Source organism: Phoenix dactylifera, chromosome 18 (genome assembly GCF_009389715.1).
Source record: "Phoenix dactylifera cultivar Barhee BC4 chromosome 18, palm_55x_up_171113_PBpolish2nd_filt_p, whole genome shotgun sequence".
Lineage (NCBI taxonomy): Eukaryota > Viridiplantae > Streptophyta > Magnoliopsida > Arecales > Arecaceae > Phoenix > Phoenix dactylifera.
The window spans coordinates 5,150,180-5,167,231 of record NC_052409.1 but is presented as its reverse complement, the minus strand read 5'-3'; the positions used below and the strand labels follow the sequence as shown (position 1 = coordinate 5,167,231).

General features: G+C 38.1%; 1 protein-coding gene across 2 annotated transcripts; it reads right to left on the bottom strand.

The window, feature by feature from the left end:
• Positions 1 to 1,065: 1,065 nt before the first annotated feature.
• Positions 1,066 to 8,291, bottom strand: LOC103722596 (pre-mRNA-processing factor 17-like). 2 transcript variants are annotated; one of them, XM_008813205.3, is made up of 2 exons: positions 6,391 to 8,286; positions 1,066 to 1,473 (listed from the first exon to the last, which is right to left on the bottom strand). In XM_008813205.3, the coding sequence occupies exons 1-2, from the start codon at positions 8,193 to 8,195 to the stop codon at positions 1,467 to 1,469; spliced, it is 1,812 nt and encodes a 603-aa protein (XP_008811427.2). In that variant the 5' UTR covers positions 8,196 to 8,286; the 3' UTR covers positions 1,066 to 1,466. The 2 variants fall into 2 exon arrangements, with proteins under 2 accessions (XP_008811427.2, XP_008811433.2); XM_008813211.3 differs by lacking the exon at positions 1,066 to 1,473 and having other exon boundaries at positions 6,387 to 8,291.
• Positions 8,292 to 17,052: the final 8,761 nt, after the last annotated feature.

Sequence of the window (17,052 nt, the reverse complement as noted above, 5' to 3'; positions counted from 1 at the left end):
TCTTTTTGCATGTATATCTTTATAAAAATATAAAATTACAACTATTACTCTTGCAAATTTAATACTTGTGTGTACCCTTATAAATTATTTCTTTCTATGTCCATGTCCTAATAAATTACTTTTTTGTGGGTGGGTTGAAAAAATGTACACCCGTAAAAAAAAGAATAGTGTATAAGAATATATATAAATAGTGAATGTAAAGGAGTATATGAGTATATGTGTAGACCTATATTTGAACCTTTTATCTTATAAATATATATTTACCCATCTCAAAACAGTCAAAGCGACTTCATCTAGGTGGACCTATCCCGTCTTTCCTGCAGTCTTTTTTATTTTATGATTTTTTGGACAATACTCACACTCGTTATGTGTGAGTCGCCGATGTAAAAAAAAAAAAAAAAAAAAAAAAAAAAATCAAAGGGAGCACAAGTGCAGTAGAATATATAATATATAATTAGCTGATATGCGAAGTGGCTATAATTCTAATAGGACCACCCACCATTATGTGAATCCTATTATTATAAACTCCATACAATATGCTAATACTTTAAAACTTGTTTGGCTCTGTAAGGAAGTAAAGCTAAGATCATACTCATAGTGCCAGAGCACATTAAGTGGGTATTCACATGGTTATATGTAATCCTAGTATAGAACCCGCAATGTGCTCAACGAATTTTTAATGGAAAAAACTGAGCTTTGATCCCAAAATTTAAAGCTTGCGACCTTGATGAACATACTCTATAGCTCCAGCTTCTCGAACAGGCATTAAAAGGGACCTTACAGCACTTCATGTACATCAGGTTTTTCTGGTGGGATGTAAATCAGGTTTGCAGCAGCATATAATTAAGTTTACACTTTTAGATGAAGGTTGTATACTGATGATTTCAGTTGAGGACTTAGGCAAATCTAAACTTCCTCAAGTTAGGATACAGAATTTTCACTAATAGTACTACAACCATTATCATGAAACCCAGTTCACTAACAAGCAGGAACGATCCCTCGATTATCAAAAATAAAAATAAAAAAATCAAAGAATGCGTAAATAATTATCCCATCATGCCCAAGTAGCCACAAACAAAATAATATATGCACCTGTTGAATGGTGTACAATTCCTGCCATTATGTCATAAACAAAACAGTTCCACAGAGAGAGATATATATTTCTTTCAGGAACACATTGGAGAAAAACACCTTAAAATTTACATGAACTACACGTTTAATGACACGATGCTTGCAACAATGAAGAAAGGCCAAGAGTAGTAGTAGTCAAATCCGTCATAACGCAAGCCGATAGTTTGAAAACTTAGATGATGGCATTGCCATGATCCAAGGCAAATTAACTCAGCCAGCATCTGTAAAAACAAAATTGCAATGGAATTCCAAAGCTTTTGCAGGAAAGCGTGCAGGCTATCCAACCTAACAATTGAGATGGACCTCGTCATCTAACTTTGAGAGTGCCCAAAAAACTAATCCCTGCATATTACAAGAGAAACAAAAGCCTCAGATATCTGAACTAAAAAAGAAGGCAAAAACAAAGAAACAGAGAGTTTTCTTCTACTGTTTTGAAAGGGCTTATAAATAAGTACACACAAGATTTGAGTAAGTTCAAAAGCATAAATTAAGAAGGCCAAAAACTTATATATATTAGCATTTTGCTCATGGTATACAATTAAAATATTAATAATATTCATCTCTTTTTGTCTACCTGATGCAACAACCATTTGAATCGTCAACCTTACATTTCTCTCCCACCTTATACTAATCATTAATATTTTGAACAGCTTTTGTATACTTGGCATTATGTTGCCAGCCTTATCTGTAATATTTGTCAGTGCCATCCTGTGCCTCACACACACTGGCAAGCATATGCATATACTGGCACACGTAAGCTGGCATGCAGCGGTACTGCATGCCAGTCTTGCACTAGCAAAGAAAAGCTTGGCATCACTGAAATATTGGATGCATATAAGCTTGGTTGTTTCAGCATATTTGCCATAATTCAGTCTGTTGTCGATAACTTAAACATTCAACAGAACATGGCAGCATGCTTCACCAGATATTTACATAATGTATAGCTCCTTGGCCAAATTAACATAATACACTGGCTCCATGATGTGACATTTTTTTAAAAAAAAATCTGTAACTTCCATCTTAATCTAAAGACTCTGCTGTATGAACCAAGATTCAACTGCCAACTGCACTAGGAATCACCAAACAATGATCCAAGACAAAATGCACACAATGGAAAACTGCTGTCCTCACAAGCAGCAGATGCAAAGGTAAGGTGCATCCAAATCTTTGATTTTTAAGATGATAGTGTGTTTCAGATACTTTAATAGATATCATATTACCAGCTTAGATAACATCATGAAATTTAGATACTCAAGCACAAATTCATCAGCTACAGCCTCAAAGATGTACATGCATGCATGCTTGTGCCGGCTGTTCGCACATGTCTGTCTGTAAAATTGCCTACTGTTCACCAATAAATTGACTAATTTTATCAACATCTAAGTACTACACAGATAATGGGAACCTAATTATGCATAATGGAAAAACTTTTTTCTAATTTAAGGAAATGTCTTGAGATCTCATGGAAGAATATTGCCAATTATGCTATGAAGAGACACCCTTTATAAGTTCCTTTAGCTTAAATTCATATAAATTCTAACATGATGAGCACTAGATACCATCACTTAATTCTTTAGTCTTCATGAAATCAAAGGAGATTAGTGTAGCTCTATTGAGTCTACAAAGTCGCCAGTGAATATAAAAGAAAGCTCTTACTCTGGTTCTTGAATAAGAAGGAATGGTATTTTAGGCGTCCACAAGTGTTCCACTAAAGGTTCCTACTCCTCAACAATCTATTTAATTGGATGGAGGACAAGCACCAATAGAGTACATTTAACATCTGCTCAGCCACTCATACATTTAGAGCTGCAAACCTGGTTTTGCAATATGCAAGAAGATGGTCAGAAATAAGAAGCCACCAAGACATAGGAGGAAGGCAGAGCACAAGACCCTGTGTTTGACAAAGCAAATCAGATATCCTAATGATCCGATACTTCAGGAAGCAATGGGTAGCCATAGATCTTTTTTGTTGTAGACAAAGGAATTCCAAGCCTGAGGCTATCTGAGACACAGAATCATATCAATCCTAATGACATGGATGAGTGATTTTTATGCATATTTTTTACATTTTTTTAAAAAAAATGAAAGAATTGTGTTAAAATTGTTTCATCCTAAATGCCTTCAGTGAATACGAAGCATTATATGTTTTTAAGACTCATTAGGATTTGCTCAAAGTTGTATAAATGATGTCCATTCATCACTGCAAACAAAAAAAAAAGGTAGTCTACATGGAATCGGATAGAATACCTAGTGCAATTTTGGCATATCCTAGACCAATTTTACTATGTCTGTGCCACGAATGCTATTACTCTATCCGGCACATTACATAATGATCTCATGACCACTGATGATGTCCGTTAATTTCACCCAAATATCTGTAACATAGGACGTCATCTGAATTTCCTTTCTCATGCACAACACCCATAGTGATCTCAAAATTCTTGTCATACACACATTCAACATTATCATTATATTAATTTCTGCAATCAAAAATCATGCTTCTTATTCCTCCTCTGCCTCAATCTGTCACTCATTTTCCCACATGCCCATGAGCATAATTCTCAAGCATTATTATTGAGGGCAATGCATAAAACAATAAGAACTAAGACCACCTTTCCCATAATGAAGATTCTGGCCCATCATTATCAAAATAGAAGCTTCAAACATCCTTTTAAACTCAACACAAAATCATGACACCCTTGGGCACAACTTCCCATAACATATTGGTCAAGCCAGTCACATGACTTAATTGACAAATCAAGCCACTTCATTTTATCATCAACTATTATCCAACACATAGATCTATGAGTATAAAAGAATGATTGATCATAAGGTTAGCAAAATGAGATTCAGAACTATCCATCATCTAGAAACAAGAAAATAAAGACCAAAGGACCATCCCTGATGGAACTAGTGATAAGAGAGATAGAGGTGATTTCCAAGTAGATTACTTTCATGTTAAACAAGGCACTGCACAAAAAGTCAAATCTATATAGCCAACCCCATAGAGAAGGGTGAAGATCATTGCTCACATCTTTCATGTCAAATGTGTTTCAGGCTGCAAAAGTATAGCATCTATAAGATCCTCATCAAAAGAAATAGTAATGTCAAAGTCCAACGACAAGGACTGCTTAACCATATAGCTAAATATCTTGTATTTAAACATTTCCAGGTGTTTTTCATAAAATGTTAAATGATGGATATTGGGGCAACTTAAATATTGAAGCAAGCTCACAATTTTTTCCCTCTAAGCATTTACAATATAAAATAAAATTAACTCTGTCAGCAATTACAACTAAATAATTTAGCATATGAAATACTAAGATCAACATGAACTTAAAAAAAAAAAATGATAGCAACCATTCCTGTGAGAAAGCACTAGACATTTAAAGAAAGATCTAGCATCTGAGTTGCTAAGTGACTCATATCTCGACTTGACTGGTTATTCATATAAAAGCAATAGATGACAAAATCAACAACATAATGCTTAATTTAGAATATGAAATACTAAGATCAATATGAACTTAAAAAAAAATGATAGCAACCATTCCTGTGAGAAAGCACTAGACATTTAAAGAAAGATCTAGCATCTGAGTTGCTAAGTGACTCATATCTCGACTGGTTATTCCTATAAAAGCAATATATGACAAAAACAACAACATAATGCTTCTAATAAGAGTAGATACAACACTTCATATGCACATAGTGAAAACTGACATTCTAGCTAATACTAGCAACAGAATACTCTTTATTTTTTTTGTTTGTTTGTTTCTTTAGAATGTCAGTTGTTGGACAAACAAAGGTCTACAGCCATATCATCTCTACTAACCTATTAAACAAAGAGTTGTTTAAGAGGGCGAGGAGGCAAACATGGAATTGAATAATTTTATTTATCAAGTCTACCAAGAGTACTTCAAGCAATACCTTCCAGTCGTGTTACCTAGGCTTTTTAAGGAGCCATCAGGATGACATATACAAATATTTGAATTGTGGAGAACCCAAAAAGATTAGTGGTGTTTCTCCTTCTACTAGGTGAGATAAGGCTGAGATAATGAATAATTGTTCCCTAAACAATATTTGCCACCAACTTAGCAATCCAAGAATATATAACCATAGAAATTACATTAATGCCAACCTGTTGGCTGTAATTTGCATTTCATAATGTGCATCAATTTGTGTTCCAAATTATACCTTAGGAATATGAAAGTCATCAACTAACTATCAAAACATTATGAAAATCATCAGTTAATCATGTCTCAATCTAGGAAAGGGAAATTAGTTATCCACTCCAAAGTAGCAGTACCCTCCAACCAAACGTAGTTTATGAGGGTACCCCCCTCTAGAAATGTGAGAACGTTCACAAAGTATAAGTAAAATTCACTCCTATTGAGAATTAGATATCGAACAAGTTGAGGCACTGTATATGGTGATTTTGAAGTAGAAGGACAAAAAACTTCCAAATTTGGGTGAAATGGGCATGCCAACTAGTGGTCCAAATCCTAGCATAGTCAGTTCTACCATTGTCAAATAGTAAAGATCTTGATATAAGTCTAACTAATGGAAAGCTTGACTTCACCATGAAAGGCAAAGATCAACTATGTATTGACAGATGGATCTATCAATAACTACTCAAGCTCCGAAATGTTTGATTTCATATCTGCATATATGTGCTTGAGTATAAACTATGTGCTTAAGATAACAAATAGTATAAACTTATCGAACATACATCCATTTTTAGCAACATCCAAACTTGTATCCTCTTCACACTCTTTACTCCAGAGGCTAGCACTCAGGTGAGATATCTTAAACTTTTCTAAAGTTTATTTCTAATGTTTCCTGTATCAGCATTCCATCATCAATTCCTTCTTGTAATAATATCATATTACATTAACAGAAAGGGGCAAGGAAAAAAAAGGACCATTCCAGGTCCTTCTAACAGAGAAACAACAGGAGGCCACATTCACAACATAACTGAAGAAAAGTTTTACAGCAGTTAGTTCAGAAGTTCACGTAATGCAACAGATGATATTATAAATTTAACATGTCATGATCTACAAGTGAGTTGAAGACACATTTAGATTACAACCACAAGTCACATCAGAAATTAACCTATAGAAAATAAACAGTGCAGCAAAATGAAAGAATTAACTAGTTAACATCGTATTTATCATCCAACCTAATAAACAATTACGCAGTCGCTATCCTATAACAGAGATAAAAAATGCATGACAGCCTTTTATTGGGAAAAAAAAAACTTACCAGTATTTGATCATGCCATCCCATCCACAAGTTGCTACCTTGCTCTGCTCCAATGGATGCCACACACACCCGATACACACTCCCTCGTGGCATTTTAGAGTCCTGAAAACTTTGCAACTCTTCCAATCCCAAAACCAGCACTTCCCCTCCCCATCCCCTGACATAACAAACCGTCCATCTGGGGAAAAATTCACCTGACAAGCATAACCTGCAACAATGTGCCCCGCAAATCTCTTCTTTTTATTCAGCTGAAACCTTTCTTTGGTGCCATATATAAGTATCTGATTATCCAAGCTCTGTGCTGCCAGCCAATTTGAATTGGGATGAAGAGCAATTGATGGCATGGAATGCATGTGTGGCTCACTTATATACTTTATAACCACTGGAATTCCAAACTCCCATACGCGAAGGGACTTGTCATCACTCGAAGTAACAAATCTCCGGTTATTATCCACAAATGTGATGGTATTCACGGCCCCAAGATGTTGATCATACTCTTGTGTGATCTCCCCAGAATTCATGTCCCACTGAACGATCTTCTTATCACTCATCCCTGCAAGAAGAATGTTTTGCTTGTCTTCATCGGGGTTCAGCTTCACGACATAGGGGATTTTCCCAGTGGAGAAGGTTGAGATCACCTTCCCGGTCTCGGTGTCCCAATACTTGATGTTCTTGTCGTACCCGGCGCTCAAGAATTTGGTACCATCGTTGGAGAAGCAGATATCCCGGACCGCCTTGGAGTGGCCCATATAGGTGCGCATGCACTTGCCCGTATTGAAGACATCCCAAATCTTGACCTTTGAGTCCATGCCCGCCGAGAGGAGGTGGCGGCCATGCTTGGGGAAGAATCGAATGGCGGCGACGCCCTTGGTGTGGCCGCTCCACGTGTGGACCCACCGCTTGGGGATGTAGCAGTGGTCATTGGCGGCCTTGGCATCCTTGGGAGGTGCAATCCACGACCGGCCCTGGTAGTCGCGTTCCTCCTTCCCATGGAAGGTGCTCTTGTCGACTTGCTCGACCCTGTCCCCTCTCCCCTCGCCGCCTCTCTCCTTCTCGGCCTTCTTCGCAGCATGCTCCTCGGCGTACTTCTTCTGCTCCTCGGTAAGCTCACCCTGGACCCCCTCCTTCTTCCCTGCCCACGGGCTATTGCGGTTCTTGAGTATCCACTCCTCAGAGGCGGGGTTCTCGACGTCGGGACCGGCGGCGGCGGCGGGGTCTTCCTCGGCAGGGGTGGCCTTCATCTGGAGGCGGCGGCGCTTCTGTTCCTGCTGGGGGATGTTGTAGACGGAGAGGGCCTGGTTGCGTTGGAGGGTGTCGAGGTCGCCGACATAGTCGATGCCGGAGGGGTCGGCGGCGTAGCCGTACTTGTGGAAGGTGTTGTACTGCTCGTCGAAGAGGAAGGGCTCGATGGAGGCGTCCTCGACGAAGCCGAGCTTGTGGTTACGCATGCCCTGGGGGACGCCGTCCTTAGCGAAGGGGTGGGCGGGACCGTGGATGGGGGCCCAGAGCTGGTCATAGGTGGGGTTGAAGGCCACGGCGTGCTGGGCCGGGTCGATGGGGCGGTGGAGAAAGCGAGCAGTGCCGGCGGCGGCGAGGGCGAGGGCGGTGTCGTCCACCCGCGGCGCGGCGGACTTGGCCGGGAGGAGACGGGGAGGAGAGGACGAGGAGTCCGAGTCCGGCGAGGCAGGGGCCGCCTCCACCTCCGTCTCCCCTCCTCCTTTCCCCTTCTCTTCTCCTCCTTTTCGTCGCGATTCTTCCCCGTCTTCTTCGTCGCTCTTGTCCCCGTAGCTTTGGAGAAGATCCATGGTGGCTTCTAGGGTTTTCGAGGACGAACGGGAAAAAATAAAAAGCCCTAGCTTTTTGATCCGCTCGAGTGGGACCGGAGGCGGTAGTGGAGGAGGGCAACGGTATGGATCGGATCGGGTTTAAATATTATACATTTTCTTAAGCCAGACCGGATGGAGAACCCGAAAAGTCCAGACCGAAGCGGTCGAGTTTGGATGCCAAGCTGAGGCCGGTCCAGGTAAGAATTATCTACACGAGATAGATTTTGACGGCTGAATACATTGCCATCGAAAAAGATTCAGCAACAGTAATTAGCTGGATAATGAGTTGATAGTATTCAATGCTGCTCATCCGCTCGCACTTGATATTTAAGAGTCCCCTGACGGCACGTCTTCAACAAAATTTTTCATAAATACTGCCGACTTGGTTACTTCTTTTATGGCAAAACACTTCCCACAGATATTGTGGACCAAATTATTAGCTGTCTCGATCCAATTCTGTAATATTTTGTCTTCATCTTTGTTGAATGTATGACCTGCTCATCTTATCAGAAAAAATAATAATAATAAAAAACTCTTAAAGAAAACAAAACTCAGAATGGTTCCCCATGGGAAGTGGTTTGTGGTGTGTTATTAGAAGTAGAATTTTATATATATATTACATTAGGATCAATTGGAACCTGCATTCCATGCATGGTGGTGCATGATGCCCAACTAGTAGTGGAACGGATCATCAAAGGCCTAACTCGGTCTCTTTCTAGCTGGGAATCTGATCCCATCCCTCAGAAAATTCCTACAGCTAGCTTGTGTACGTGCCAGCCTTTATCCAAGTCCATAATAATTTTCTACTAAAAATCTACCATCTCAATGTATTTGATATACGCTTGAATGATCCCATATATAAGTGAAACTATATTTATCTTGATGATGTAGTAGAAAAATATACTTGTTGGCAGTAATTAATCATGCCAAGCTCTTCTGCAATCAGCTACCACACTTCTCTCCAACAGTAGATTTGGTTTGGTAATAATTTTAAGATTTTGTAACTGTGAAAAGAAACATATTTTTGTACGAGTCTTGCCTATTAATTTACTAGGTTTAAGAATGGACCAAGCACACATCATTTTGATTTTTCGAAAAAAGGATGGAGTCCTGCCATGTTATAATTACCTAGGTCCAAAATCTATCTTAAGCATGCAAAATCTATGATTATAACTAGAGAGCTATGACAATTAAGATAATCCTCAGTTCATAAATTTAAATATACCAATCAGAATTTTCTATAATAATGTTGTAAAAGAAAGTAAAGAATTTGCACCACAGAAATTTAGTCGGCAGTTTAGTTTATCCGGTGATCTCTTACCCAGATATTGCATTGGCTGTTCCTAGGCCTTTCATAGCGGCTGCTCGGTCAATTCACCTTGCAGTGGTCCATTAGATTCTTAGATATATTCCAGGTGCTATTTTTTCCATCATCGTCCTCTTAAGAGCATTCATTTCTTCTTAAATGAGGATTCATTTCTGTGCATATTAACAACCTCAAGTGGCTGGCCGACGGTACCATCTTTATTGGGAAAAATATTTGAATAAGCTAGATCAAACATTTTCTTGGTGAGAGACGCAGACATAATATCTCAAAAAATAGTTTTATCCTATCTGGTTTGTGGGTAATTCCTAAGAATATTTTGCAACATGTCCGGTGAGAAAGAAACTGCTATCATTCAATTAAATTTCATGAATCAGAAGTAATGAAGCAAAAGAAATATTTGCTTGCCTCTTTTTTGTTGGCAGGCCAAGTTCCATTTCAAGATATTCCAACAATTTTGTGAGAGCTTTGCAGTGTCATATACTGTTTGTTCTTACATTCAAAACAGAAGAGCGATTGTAGCTGGCTCCAAATATCTATCTAGTGTGCCATATCTCTGAAACTGGAGTATGTTTTCTTCTGTAGAGTTTGATAAAGAACCCTTTGTCTTCTTCAAACGCAGGAGGGCTTATTCTATCATTCCAATTATTCTACTTGGGATCGTTTCATTCTCCACCTAAAATAACCGATTTTCTATGTGAGAATCATGGGAATTTGATAGAATTATCATGTATATAAGTATCTACCGTAGCTGTCGTTAACTTAAAAACCTCGCTTTTAGCTCCTTTCATGTGAGATAAATGATCGTAGGCTTTTCAAACTTAGAAAAAAAAAGATACAGTTAATGCAGTTTTCTATTTCAGAGTACATATGAATCGCTGGATGAAATTCTTTGTTCTCTGAAAGCTCATCCATTTCTTCTAGTTCATCTTTTGTGTACATAACATACCATGCTGCAATCTATTCTTGAGCTGTAGCTGCATTAATGTAATTTCTTCATGAGCACCACTGCTCCTAGTTGTATCGCCTGATCTTTTCTTTTCTTCTGCATTGCCATGGTCTATGCCGTGCTGCGAACGACGAGTATTCCGGTGGACTGAACTTGTGGAAAGAGGCAAAGGAGGAGCCCAAGAAGGAGGATAAAAGGGACAAGAAGCAAGAAACATCCAGGGAAGAGATTGTCAACTCGGAACATGCAGAAGACGGCACCAAGAAGAGGAAGCATGATGAGAGGAGCCAGTTGCGTCAGCAGGATGGGCACGGAGAAAAGCCGTGACGAGAAGAGCTGGTGGCCACTTTCCATGGCTTAGGATCTGGAGCTGCCTGCCTCAAGGAAGCTGGGGGAAGCAGCAGAAATTTCCCACAGCAAATACTGCTCCAAAACAAGCGTTGGAACTTAGTAGGAACTGCAGCTCAGAGATTTGATGGTGCACTAGAAAACATGTTCATAGTGGTGGGAACATACTGAAAATTACTGGATCCATTACAATGCCAAGAGATGCAGCTCTAGCAGCAAGTCTTGCTGGCTGAATTGGTTTAATTATATAAGCTCCCACCTGTGGGTCCATGATCAGGTTGTGGTCCAAGGATCATGTTTGAAGTGTGAAAAGCATTAAAAAAATTGGTAGGAAGTAAACTGAAGGATAATGGAGGCATTTTATTCCTCCCTTTCTTCTGGGGTACTGGATTAGCTCAACTTCGTTTAGTTTGCTGTGGAGGGAATTTTAGTTGGAACCGTGTCACTCTTTTAACCTCAATGCGAGATGCTTGCGACAGAAAATAGATCATCAAAATCTAGCTAACTAAACTTTTAAATAGATAGAACAACACTACCTAATTGTTGGAACAAGAGATTTGTCGAATTTATGTCGGTCAATATCTGGAATTATGTCGACCTATGCTCCAACTAACTAATAAGTGATAACCAGACTGACGCAACTCAAGTAAATGTTATGACATGCTCAAGCAGACTAGTGGACCCTAAGCTCGCTCTCAGGAAAAAATTATTAGGTGGATCAAATCCACCGTAGATTTAAGATAAAATCATCTAGGTTGTATTGCTATTACCCACGAAAAAAAGGAGGAGGAGGAAAAATGAAGTGATTACATCCCAGGTCACTCGACCCGGCCGGTTAACCTAATAATCTCTCCTCTCTAGGACTCAGTCATGGCATCCCAACTTGGTGTAATCCATCCTGAGCTAACTTGGTCTGATTTATCTCGACCTCACCGGTCACCGCTGGTAAAATTTTGGTAAAAACATGCAAAAAAAAAAAAAAAATCCTTTTCTTTTCAAAAATTCAAAAACTAACAAAAATTAAACATCAAGGATTAAGCTAACATTTGCATTGATCTCACATCACTTTGCATGTGCTAGCCGAGGACTGATACAAGGCAACTTTTGGGATGGTTCCACACATGAAGTGATCCTGTACCTTCTCTACCATTTTGCACCGTACCATTTTGTTACCTCATTTGAAGCAAAGCGATCCTTTGCGGTCTGTGCCAATTCCATACCATCCTCTTATCACACACAATCTGTGCTATATTGGTCAGTGATTGGTAGAACTCTGGTTTTTTATTTTTCTTTTCAAATCCTTGCTTACCATCAAAGTCCAGCACAAACCAATCCCAGATTGGGCTAGTTTTTGCCACCCTTCTTTAGTGTTTATCCACCACCATACATCGTTCGTGCATAAAAGCGCACACGCGCATATATATTGATATATATATATATAGACAGATAGATAGACAGATAGAGAGATAGATTTGAATAGACAATTCTAAAAGGAATGAATGGTCACAAGGAGAACAACACAGCATAGGGCCTGACATTAGGCCTCATGATGGTTGCTTGCCGTTGGAACATATCATCAGCCACAGTGCCTTAAATGAAAATCCAACCAAGGTAGCGGTCAAATAAAGAGTATTTTAGAAGAACAGGATAACTCTAAAAGGTTTGTGGGTCTCTCTAGAGGTCCTCAAGCTTCTTGATGATTCTTGTCAGGCCATTTTAGTTCGATCAATTAACAAATTGTTCGAGGCTTACCTATTGCTGTTTCTAAGCACCAATGTCATGTGGACAATTTCACCAAGTGGCCAAGCTGAGGCATCCCATAATTCATATAGAGAGCCGAGCATCAACGTTATTTTTAACAGCTAAGGTTGGCGATGCAGGATCAGGAGCTGTCGAGCCGTTAAACAAATACAATCAAGAAATAACAATGCACGAATTCTTTTTCTCTCCTTGTGCATTTTAATAGGATATCACTGTAATTAACTAAGTAATAATAATCTCCACAATCTATATAAATAATTAACAAGCGAAATAATCAAATAACCTATAACCAAGAAAAACATAATTTTAAGGTGAAAAATCATTCAATGCAAAAAAAAAACTATAAAATCTGGCTCGGTCAAAAACTTACTCTATTTGAAACAATAAAATTACAATATTTTTTTCTAATTTAATTAGAGATTACGCAAACACCATCAAGATTGGATCTTAGCTTCTATAACAATAATATCCATCACTAATGAGATATATTTCAACAATTCATAATAAAATAAAGAATGGATGTCACTAACTTTGTATGCTTGAAAGAAAATGTTTCAAACATCCAAAATATTCAGTTTGCAGCTTGCAATAGAACTAGCTACTGTAATTCCAGCCAAGTCAATAGTATGGGTCACATCTAAGAAGGACCGGACGCCAGCAATACGGTAGGCCGAAACAAAACGACAGTGATGTGACCCAGAGGAGATGCCTTAGATGAGGACATGATCTTTTTTTTATCATCAATTTTTTTTGATAACATGTTTTTTTTTTAATAGCGTTCATATCACCACTCTATGTGTGTGTCGTAGGTGGGGGGAGCGCATTACATAAGCTGTCAAACCCGTGTCAAATACTCAAATACAATACAAATAATGAAAATTTTAATTCATTATTCAAATACTAAAGTTCTACTAACACAAACTTCAAGCTTGTACTATTCTTCATTTCGACCGATATATTTCTGGAGAGATAAAAGAAAATAGAGGTATATAAGCAACATAGCTTAGTAAATAAACTTTTCACTACTTTATTGGATCAAATATAATTTTTTTTATGCCAATGCATCATATTAAAAAAATAACAGATATTCCAAAATAAGCATTTCATAGTACCATATTAAAACAAGTCATAAAGCAAATTATACATACATAAATCACTTATATTTCATAAATATAGCTCCAAGTTCATTTTGTAAATAAATATATAAATTATTCTTCTGTCATTTAGCCAAACCATAGGTCAAAATATTGCTCACAGATATTCGTGCTACGGTCACTTTATACCCGTAATAGCGCTTATGTTCGTAATTGATATAGATTCATATTTTGTATGCCAACTTTATACCCATTAGTGGGGCAGTATTCGCATGGATGCTAGCTTCGGATGTCGATTTTTCTAAATCTAGAGATCATACATAGCTATCTAACAGCCTTTAGAAAGCTTATATTTTTTTCTTAAAATATACATATAAATAGATGAAAAATACTAAATGGCATAATCATGTTCATATTTCATAACGAAGCTATTTTTACCAAAGCATTTATAAACTATTTTTCATAACAAAGCATGATTTTCATAATACATATGTTGTTTCATAATTTTAAGAAAAACATTATATTTTCATAAGCAAATTTTATGTACAGAAAACATGATCATATAAAAAATAAAAAGGAGTATAAGATTTACTTATCTCTTTTGTCCTAGACTGTTAGACCTTGCTAGGCAACTCCTCTAGACCTATTTAAAGATATTAAAGCGAGATTAATTTTTATTCGAATTAAAATAATAAGAAATAGGGATGAGCATTCAATGATTTCGAGTGAGTCAGGCCTGAGCAATTCGATCAATAAATCATAGGGCATGGACTCGATCAAAGCCAAGGTTAATCAATATGGTTCATCAATGAAGGTTTCAAGGACATTTAATAGGGCTGGGGTGATCGGTCCAGTAGGTGATCCGAGCACCAAAGCGAATTGGGGCCCTTTACAGGGTCAACTTAGGTTTGTAGATCAAGTTGACAAAATATGATACTAGGTTTCTTGGATCTTCTAGAGAGAGAAAGTAGAGACAAGAGAGAGAAAGAGAGGGATGGCTCTCTCTCTCTTTCTTCTTCTTTTCTCAGTAATAGGAGAGAAAAGAAGGTAGGCTAGTGGCTGTTGTTGTCATGGTTCGGTGAAGTAACCACTGGAGGCGATGGCGGCGATGGCGGCTAACAAAGGGTGGCCGACAGCAGTGGTCGGCCGGGTGAATCAATCCAAAATAAAGCCGAATAAGGAGAATTTTGGCTTGGTTGTCCTCAGAACCCAGCTCGCTCGCCGACGGTTGGTAGTCCGGCTTTGGCTAAGGACTGATGCAGGGTAGCAGTCATTGGCTTCAACGATGAACGCTGACAGCGTCGGCTAACTCGGAAGGAGGGAAAAGAGAACCGAAACAAGGGTACCCTATTTCAGATGCAAATCTAGCGGTTGCTTGCTCTAATTCATTGGATCGAAAGCCTAAAACATAAAGAAAGGAAGAGGAGAAGATGGAAAGCTCGTACCTCAGTTCGACGAGGCTTTCTGATGACTCTTTTCTGCAACGAATCAAGGAGGAGGCTCGGAAAAGAAAAGCTTGAATAAGAGGATTTCTAACCTATGCTTCAATGGATCTCAAAAAGGAGGATGGGTGATTTTAAATAGGCAAGAGTTCTTGTTCGACTCGCCTGGAAAGCTCGTACCTCAGTCCGGCGAGGCTTTCTGGTGACTCTTTTTCTGCGATGAATCGAGGAGGAGGCTCGGAAAAGAAAAGCTTGAATAAGAGGATTTCTAACCTATGCTTCAATGGATCTCAAGGAGGATGGGTGATCTTAAATAGGCAAGAGTTCTTGTTCAACTCGTCTCGAATCGTCCGATTTTTTTCGCTGCGATCAGAAGGATCGTAATCGGATGACGGAGCAAGGAGACTTTCAGTCAGAGTTCTTCTCATCTCTTTCCTTACGTGCAGCACTGGTGAGAAATAGGGCTGGCCACTTAAGGTCGTGGCCATCCCACTGACCCAATCGTGTGAGGGCCAATCAATGGATGGGGGAGGCCGGAAGAGACGGCCGTGATGCATCCAAGCGGAGCTGTCTTGGACGAGGATATGATCTTTTCTAATCATCACTTTTTTTTTTTATTTTTTGATAACATGCTTACCGTCGCTTTGCGGTGGCAAATGATCCGCCACGAAATGTCACCGAGAGGCACAAACCAGCGACCGCCTCGGGTGACGCTTAGCGTGATGGATTCTGACGTTCGTTTGGTCTATTATCAAATGACTGCAGTATTAATTATATATATGATATAAGAAGGGCAGTATTTTATTAAAAAAAGACAAAACTGCAGTATTAATCTTTTTCATTTTGACAAATTATATGTATACATGATATAGGAAGGACAGACCTCCTTCCCTTCTATTCTCCTTATTAGGCGTAAACTAACCAAGCTTGAAGCCTAATAAGTTCGGCTAATTTTGTTTGAATTAGTTTATTTAACTTTAGATTCAGTAGAAGTTGTTCATGGACAGAATGCTCAATAGTACCGACAGAAGTTGGAGTAATTTATTTATATTAAATTATAATAAACAAATAAATATTAAAATGATGTTTATATGAAGATAATAATTGAAACAATGTCTATTCTGATCCTAATATAAAAAGATTGAAAATGTTTGCCAATTTTTCATTTCTCGTAATATCTATAGTTAATTTTTTTCAAATTAAATGGTGTTCCCATTTTTAACCTCTGATACATGCATACGTATATAAATATATGTATTATACTAGAATTCGTTGCCAATCTTGCTGTCTAATGATACTAATTATATTCTTGTTGTTATTAATAGAGATGTTGACTATGTACATTATATTCAAATTTTTTAGCAATTATAGGTGTACATTATAAGTTATGTATGCACAATTTTATTTTTTGAGAATAATATTTTGTTCAAATTTAATTGAGGCTTATTTTTAAACCTTCCGGTCAAAACTTATGAACTATACATGCATGGGCATAAAATAGCTTGCTTATTTAATATCCCAGCCTAATTGCTTTTTGGTACTTTCAAAAGTTTTTTTCTTTTTGTTAAGATGAGTAAGTCAGGTTATTGGAGTTCGAACCCATATAATAAATTAAAAAATAAAATATGATCAAGTATTATAGATAATTTTTTTTATATCTATAAAATGGTACTAGAGTGGTTGGGGGGCATAAGCAATCATTGTCTGCAGTGTGATTCGAACTTTCAAAAGTTGGATTAGGTGTTTTTTTGGGACATCCTTTCAACGTGATAAATTGTCTCATGCTCTTGTTACTTTCCATCAACAAATATTCAAAATGATAAATTCCAGGAAGAAACAACTCTTCCGGCCTCATTTGCTGTCAATCAATCAAGCTCTCCTGTTCCCAGTCAAGGCAAAAAAAAAAAAAAAAAAAAAA